At 37.4% G+C, this 8,728-nt stretch overlaps 1 protein-coding gene across 1 annotated transcript; it reads right to left on the bottom strand.

Moving 5' to 3' along the window:
- Positions 1-315: 315 nt before the first annotated feature.
- LOC129010716 (olfactory receptor 6C74-like) lies at positions 316-1,260 on the bottom strand. Its single transcript, XM_054445223.1, has one exon. It carries the CDS (start codon positions 1,258-1,260, stop codon positions 316-318), a length of 945 nt encoding a protein of 314 aa, XP_054301198.1.
- Between the last annotated feature and the right edge of the window lie 7,468 nt (positions 1,261-8,728).

Here is an 8,728-nt window from a genome sequence, read left to right as displayed (position 1 = left end):
TAAAATAATACTTTATAGTCTTGATTAATTGGAATGCTTAAAAGTCAAATGAGATATATTGAAAAATTAGCTCAATTTCCTTTAAATGTCTAAATAAAGTTAGATAGAAATAAAAACTATCTATCATAAAAAAGTGAAAGAAAATTAGCTTCTCTAAAACAAAAAAATTTATGAAAAAGTTTGAAAAGACATAATGATAAATATCAAAGCAATAGAAGGAAAAAGGGAGAACTGTGTCACAGAAGCTACTACTGTATACAATGACATTATTTGAGACTCCTTTCTTCATTTCCTTTATATAATACAATGTAATGTTCATTTCCTTGAGAAAGAGACAATCCTGTATATCACATTCATGAAGGCTTTTTTCACTTGTTGGTTTCTTAAGGTATAGATGAAAGGGTTCAAAAGTGGAGCAACAGAGGTATTGAGCACCGAAATTCCCTTTGAAAAAGATACCTTTTGTTTGACCGATGGCTTAACATACATGAAGATGCAGCTGCCATAAGAAAGGGATATCACAATCATGTGAGAAGAACATGCGGAAAAAGCCTTTTTCTTCTCACTGGTTGAAGGGATTTTTAGAATTGTCAGGGCAATGTAAGTATATGATATTATCACCATTACCAATGTGACTAAGAGTGTCACCAACGCTGAAATGAATCCCATCCTCTCCAGGAGCTGCGTGTCTGTGCAAGAAATCTGCAGGAGTGGAGTAGTGTCACAGTAGAAATGATCAACGACGTTGGAGGCACAGAAGTCAAGATTTAGGCCTAAGAGGAGTGGTGGAAAGATGATGAGAAAACCAGCAAGCCAACACCCAAGCACAAGCTGCATGCAGATTTTGCTGCTCGTGATGGTGATGTAATGCAGGGGCTTACAGATGGCCACATAGCCATCATAGGACATGGCTGCCAGCAAGGAAAATTCTGACGCTCCAAGTAGGAAGGCAAAAAACACTTGAGTGACACAACTGTTATAGGAAATGCTTTTGTCCCCAGTTGCCATAGTAACTAGCAATTTAGGGATGCATGTAGTAGTATAGGAAATTCCTAAGAAGGAAAAATTCCGAAGGAAAAAATACATGGGAGTCTTAAGGTGAATATCCACCAGGGTGAGTGTGATGATAATCAGATTGCCAGTGATGCTTAGCACATAGGTGAGAAGCAGGAAGATAAACAACACAACTTTCAATTCTGGGTTATCAGTCAAACCTGCTAGGATGAACACCGTCACTCTGGTATGGTTTCTTATTACCATCCTCTGAATTTTATCAGCTCTGTATAGAAAAAAGTAATAATTATCTCTACAGAAAAATAACAGTGATCACAGTGTTTAAGCTAAAGTTAGCAAAGTGAGGTTTCAGATACAGCAATACAATGTTCATTAATATTTTCAAGATGCTTATGACAGGAAGAATAATAGTTTGTGTCTCCAGAGGATTTGGATAGAGAATTAAAACTTTGCTACCCAAGAATAATCTACATACTGATAGTAATTGTTCATTTATTTTATGTGAATTAATTACAGAGAAACTAAACGAACTGAAAGGATAGAAAATGCTTTTTCTTTCTTGATGATACGCAAGAATTTGGATGGCACACCACTTTTTGCTCAAAGAAGTTTAATTGAAGAAAAATTTTTAAATTTTGCATATAAAACTCCAAATAATACCTGTCATTAGAAGTACATGTGACCATATTTTGCATTTAACATGCACACACACATACACACACACACAAACACACACAAATCTAACCATCACTGATAACCAATGCTAGTACACCTTTATCATTTTACTCAACTAATCAAACTCAAATGCTTAATTCCTGTCTCATTTACTTTCATTTCTAATAAGATCCAGTTTCAGATCAGTGAAAATGAGGCACAGGGAATGATTTCATTCACTATTCTTTTTAGTGTTTCCATCACCTTAATCTCTATTGGTACCCACCCAAGCTTTCCCATACTGAACCTCAATACCAAATCAGCAGGAAGAGTAGAATAATGTTAGCAAGCCACTGCAGTTTTCCTCTGAAGTTTTGCTCTTGAGAATGGACCAGGTAAAGTGAAAAGTGGGATACAGGAAAACAGAAGCAGAGAGAAATACATAAATATGGGTTTAGGAAATTGTATGTTGTGAAAGAAGTAAAGACGAAGCTGTATGAAAACCTAGGGAGACAAGAAAGATTTTAGAGATAGGATAATCAGATAGAGGAAAGAATTAAAAGAAGATTAAAATAGGTAAGATAGTAAAAATTATAAGGGTGAAATTTTTAATAATGAAATTTCTCTGTGTTTTTATTTTACATACTCACATTTCTTCTTTGTGTAAAATAGAGATTGAAAACATGAACAATTTTGAGTTCAGCATGGCCTTAAAAATATTTGATAAATTACAAATGCATAATAAATCATTGAAGAGTGTTGACACAAAATTTTAGGAGGCATATAGTGATATTAAAATATCCAGCTAATATGGAATTAATGAGATAATAATAATAGTTAACACTTTTCTACATCCGGTATATGTGATAAGTGAGACAGTGAGATCAAGAAACAAAATCGTTCAGGTTTACACAGCTAGTAAATTTGAGATCCGGTATTAAGATTGAGTTTATTTTCCAAAATGTCTTCTGGTACACAAGCAATTGTATACCAGACTATAGTGCATTTCTTAAAACAAAGCAATTAATGATATATCTAGGGAAAATTTTCTTCCTGGGCATTTTAATCACCAAACACATGAAATAAGTCTTTGTGATGTGCATGACATTATATAGGACTACGTTTTCTGTTGTGAAAATATCAATTTAATTACTTCCAATCACAGAAACATACATTATTAAGAAGGCAGACACTTGAGTAAAAATAAACATATGAAAATTAGTCAAAGCTGTTTCCAATAATATCTAGAGAAGTTTACAGGAGGTAATTTAGATTCTAAGATAGGTCTTAGAGGGAGATAAGGAAATAAGGCGAGTTATTCCTAGGAAAGGGAAAGCCTGAACAGAAACAAAGGGAAGGGCACATGCATGACTTCATTAGAAACAATGAGTAGCATTCTGCTATTAAAACTGTGCGTGTTAATAATGCAGGCATATATGAGTGAAATGAAATGACTGTTATTTTACCCTGGACATTGCTTTCACATTCGGATAATTATGAACCAATCTGTCACAAAATTTTTCTTGTGTATACAAATCACAATAGTGGCCATCATTGTAGGAATCCACATATCTAAAACACCTAAATCAGAGTTTTATCATGTAGACCATTCCTTTGACCAACTTCAACAATCATACATATCAACTATTCCCCAGCAACACTGTAAAGATAATGAAATTCACTTTATAAAACTAAGAGAAGTCAGGCCTATGAATGCAATTTAAAGGTTAAAAAAAGGAAAGATTAAACTTTAATGGTAAAATTAGAACAAATCTTACTCACAACTTATCTGAAAGGAAATGTTTCCTTTAGCTTTTAGAAATATTAATCATTTTTATCTCTTTGAGTTTTATGTCTTCAAAATTTTAAAATAAAAACATTTATATGAAACATGCAAAAAATTATTAAAGATATAGACAGATTTATTTAGACAAAAGCATCTCTGCTTTAACATTTAACTCTTTTATCATTATGCTGAATCAAGCATATTGATACTGCATTTCTCTCTGAATGAATCTCTCTATCCCATAATCTATGATTATTATTTCTCACCTATAAAGAGCAATCTTGGAAATGGTTTGTTTAGCTATTTTATTGCAGTTAGACTAGTGCATTAAAATTCCTCTTAACTATATGTTAATTATTTATGTGTTGAATGTTTTCCTAAGCAGTATTACACACAGTGCCACATAAAATTAATCAACTCTTGATCCCTTGGAGTTTTTATGCTTTCTGTGCCCTGAAAAAAAATAAAGATTATGAAGGATTCTCAGGAAAATATCAGATCCAAGAACACCATTTCCCAAAGGATGACTACTTTATATGTTATTCAAATGTTCTCTTAAGGCACTAAATAACTTTAAAAACAAAATACCTACTTAAAAAAAACTACATCAAAAAAACTGTGTCTCCAGAGAAATCAGTGTAGATTTCCCCAATATGTGTTTGTCCTCCCATCTCTATGTTTTGAAATCCCAGATATATAGATGAGGATTTGGAAGCATTATATAGTATCATATAATGTTTTAATGTTTAATGTTTAATAATGTTCAATATTCATCAAAGTGTATTTTTAAATATGATACTCTTTCTCAAGGGAAGTGGGGATATTTTGTGCATTAACCACAAATAATACAAAATGTACTGTGCATTGTTTTTCTTGTTTAAAAGGTTGAAGCTTGAAGCTAAGTATCCTTAGTGCTTATAAACATTATTTACCTTAATTGAAATATTACATTAAACATTGACCCACATAAAAAAGAAAACTATTATTTTATGTGAGACTAAAAGGTGGGAATATAAAATGGAGAATGTAGCCTGTCATAGACAAAATTCTACCTCAAGCTAAATGCACATCATTAATTCATCAGGTACAGCTGAACATTTTATGTCCTATATAAACTTGACTTTCTTTTCTGCAAGTTATACTTTCTGCAGTCTTTGGGATTTTGTCTAGAGGTCTGAAACACATTTCATAATAGATAACAATTTTCCACTTCTTCCATATTAATAGAAGTTTACATGTCCTTGCCTTTGGTACAATTTATGGTAAACTTGTGGCTAAATTCTAGCCAAAGGATGGAAATATAGATAGTTTGTGCAATTTCCTGGAATCATCCTTCATGTTCTTGTCAGCATCTCTTTTCTCCTAAAGGTGGAGGACAATGTAGAGGAGGCCCTAATGTGCACACAATGCACCCAAATCACAAATGGGGTACCCCAAGTATATTAAATTCCCAGTCTTTTTAGAGACTACTTGCAAACCTGCCTAACTTTTTCCCACTAGAAGACAATACTCTGGTCAGTAAAAAAGAAAGACACCACTCAAAGGTCAGCACAGCAGTGTAGAAAACCAATTCGGAAAGGGTAAATTTATGTAAAATAGGTGAAGGGTGAGGATCAGTAAGAGAAAAGTGGGCCCAATGGGAAGTTAGGTTCTCAATTCAGTTCAAGGATTTAACTTGCAGCTTGGCCTTCAGGCATTAAACTGTCTTCAGCTTGGAGGTGAGGTTTCACTGGGGATGTGCCCCTATCTCCCTAGGCATTTGACTGTCTCCTGTCACTATCAAGTGACATGCAGGTGGTGTAATAGTACCTTATTGTCTCTGTTATCCTCACAGAGCCATCTCTGTCTGGTAAAGGATGGAAGATGCAGCAGTCAATCAAAATTAAGGCTCTTGGGCACTTGGGGAGACATAGAGTGGAAATTTTCTTCTGGAGGAAAGAGCCCAGGATACTTCTTAAAGGCAAAGGTGGTAGAGCCAAGATGGCCGAATAGGAACAGCTCCAGTCTACAGCTCCCAGTCTGAGCGATGCAGAAGACGGGTGATTTCTGCATTTCCAACTGAGGTACTGGGTTCGTCTCACTGGGGAGTGCCGGACAGTGGGTGCAGGACAGTGGGTGCAGTGCACCGTGCATGAGCCGAAGCAGGGCGAGGCATTGCCTCACCCAGGAAGTGCAAGGGGTCAGGGAATTCCATTTCCTAGTCAAAGAAAGGGGTGACAGATGGCACCTTGAAAATCGGGTCACTCCCACCCTAATACTGCACTTTTCCAATGGGCTTAACAAATGGCACACCAGCAAATTATATCCCGTGCCTGGCTTGGAGGGTCCTACGCCCATGGAGCCTCGCTCATTGCTAGCACAGCAGTCTGAGATCAAACTGCAAGGCGGCAGCGAGGCTGGGGTGGGGCACCTGCCAATGCCCAGGTTTGAGTAGGTAAACAAAGCAGCTGGGAAACTCGAACTGGGTGGAGCCCACCACAGCTCAAGGAGGCCTGCCTGCCTCTGTAGGCTCCACCTCTGGGGGGCAGGGCACAGACAAACAAAAGACAGCAATAACTTCTGCAGACTTAAATGTCCCTGTCTGACAGCTTTGAAGAGAGTAGTGGTTCTCCCAGCACGCAGCTTGAGATCTGAGAATGGGCAGACTTCCTCCTCAAGTGGGTCTCTGAACCCTGAGTAGCCTAACTGGGAGGCACCCCCCAGTAGGAGTAGACTGACACCTCACACAGCCGGGTACTCCTCTGAGACAAAACTTCCAGAGGAATGATCAGGCAGCAGCATTTGCTGTTCACCAATATCTGCTGTTCTGCAGCCACCACTGCTGGTACCCAGGCAAACAGGGTCTGGAGTGGACCTCCAGCAAACTCCAACAGACCTGCAGCTGAGGGTCCTGACTGTAAGAAGGAAAACTAACAAACAGAAAGGACATCCACACCAAAAAACCATCTGTACGTCACCATCATCAAAGACCAAAGGTAGATAAAACCACAAAGATGGGGAAAAAACAGAGCAGAAAAACCGGAAACTCTAAAAATCAGAGCATCTCTCCTCCTCCAAAGGAACACAGCTCCTCACCAGCAATGGAACAAAGCTGGATGGAAAATGACTTTGATGAGTTGAGAAAAGAAGGCTTCAGAAGACGAAACTACTCCAAGCTGAAGGAGGAAGTTCGAACCAATGGCAAAGAAGTTAAAAACTTTGAAAAAAAATTAGACGATTGGATAACTAGAATAACCAATGCAGAGAAGTCCTTAAAGGACCTGATGGAGCTGAAAACCATGGCATGAGAACTACCTGATGAATGCACAAGCCTCAGTAACCAATGTGATCAACTGGAAGAAAGGGGATCAGCGATGGAAGACGAAATGAATGAAATGAAGCATGAAGAGAAGTTTAGAGAAAAAAGAATAAACAGAAATGAACAAAGCCTCCAAGAAATATGGGACTATGTGAAAAGACCAAATCTACTTCTGATTGGTGTACCTGAAAGTGATGAGGAGAATGGAACCAAGTTGGAAAACACTCTGCAAGATATTATCCAGGAGAACTTCCTCAATCTAGCAAGGCAGGCCAACATTCAAATTCAGGAAATACAGAGAACACCACAAAGATACTCCTCGAAAAGAGTAACTCCAAGACACATAATTGTCAGATTCACCAAAGTCAAAATGAAGGAAAAAATGTTAAGGGCAGCCAGAGAGAAAGGTCAGGTTACCCACAAAGGGAAGCCCATCAGACTAACAGCAGATCTCTCAGCAGAAACTCTACAAGCCAGAAGAGAGTGGGGGCCAATATTCAACATTCTTAAAGGAAAGAATTTTCAACCCAGAATTTCATATCCAGCCAAACTAAGCTTCATAAGTGAAGGAGAAATAAAATCCCTTACAGACAAGCAAGTGCTGAGAGATTTTGTCACCACTAGGCCTGCCTAAAAGAGCTTCTGAAGGAAGCACTAAACATGGAAAGGAACAACCAGTACCAGCCACTGGAAAACCATGCCAAATTGTAAAGACCATCAAGGCTAGGAAGAAACTGCATCAACTAATGAGCAAAATAACCACCTAACATCATAATGATGGGATTAAATTCACACATAACAATACTAACCTTAAATGTAAATGGGCTAAATGCTCCAACTAAAAGACACAGACTGGCAAATTGGTTAAAGAGTCAAGACCCATCAGTGTGCTGTATTCAGGAAACCCATCTCACGTGCAGAGACATACATAGGCTCAAAATAATGGGATGGGGGAAGATCTACCAAGCAAATGGAAAACAGAAAAAGGCAGGGGTTGCAGTCATAGTCTCTGATAAAACAGACTTTAAACCAACAAAGATCAAAAGAGACAAAGAAGGCCATTACATAATGGTAAAGGGATCAATTCAACAAGAAGAACTAACTATCCTGAATATATATGCACCCAATACAGGAGCACCCAGATTCATAAAGCAAGCCCTTAGTGACCTACAAAGAGACTTAGACTCCCACACAATAATAATGGGAGACTTTAACACCCCACTGTCAACATTAGACAGATCAACGAGACAGAAAGTTAACAAGTATATCCAGGAATTAAACTCAGCTCTGCACCAAGCGGACCTAATAGACATCTACAGAACTCTCCACCCCAAATCAACAGAATATACATTCTTTTCAGCACCACGCCACACCTATTCCAAAATTGACCACATAGTTGGAAGTAAAGCACTCCTCAGCAAATGTAAAAGAACAAATTATCACAAACTGTCTCTCAGACCACAGTGCAATCAAACTAGAACTCAGGATTAAGAAACTCACTCAAAACTGCACAACTACATGGAAACTGAACAACCTGCTCCTGAATGACTACTGGGTACCTAAAGAAATGAAGACAGAAATAAAGATGTTCTTTGAAACCAATGAGAACAAAGACACAACATAACAGAATCTCTGGGACACATTAAAAGCAGTGTGTAGAGGGAAATTTACAGCACTAAATGCCCACAAGAGAAAGCAGGAAAGATCTAAAATTGACACCCTAACATCACAATTAAAAGAACTAGAGAAGCAAGAGCAAACACATTCAAAAGCTAACAGAAGGCAAGAAATAACTAAGATCAGAGCAGAACTGAAGGAAATAGAGACACAAAAAAACCTTCAAAAAAATCAACAAATCCAGGAGCTGTTTTTTTTTTAAAAGATCAACAAAATTGATAGACTGCTAGCAAGACTGATAAAGAAGAAAAGAGAGAAGAATCAAATAGATGCAATAAAAAATGACAAAGGTAATATCA

This window comes from Pongo pygmaeus, chromosome 10 (assembly GCF_028885625.2).
Source record: "Pongo pygmaeus isolate AG05252 chromosome 10, NHGRI_mPonPyg2-v2.0_pri, whole genome shotgun sequence".
Taxonomy (NCBI): Eukaryota; Metazoa; Chordata; class Mammalia; order Primates; family Hominidae; genus Pongo; species Pongo pygmaeus.
The sequence above is the reverse complement of the archived record's forward strand: the minus strand, read 5'-3'. Positions and strand labels throughout refer to the sequence as shown.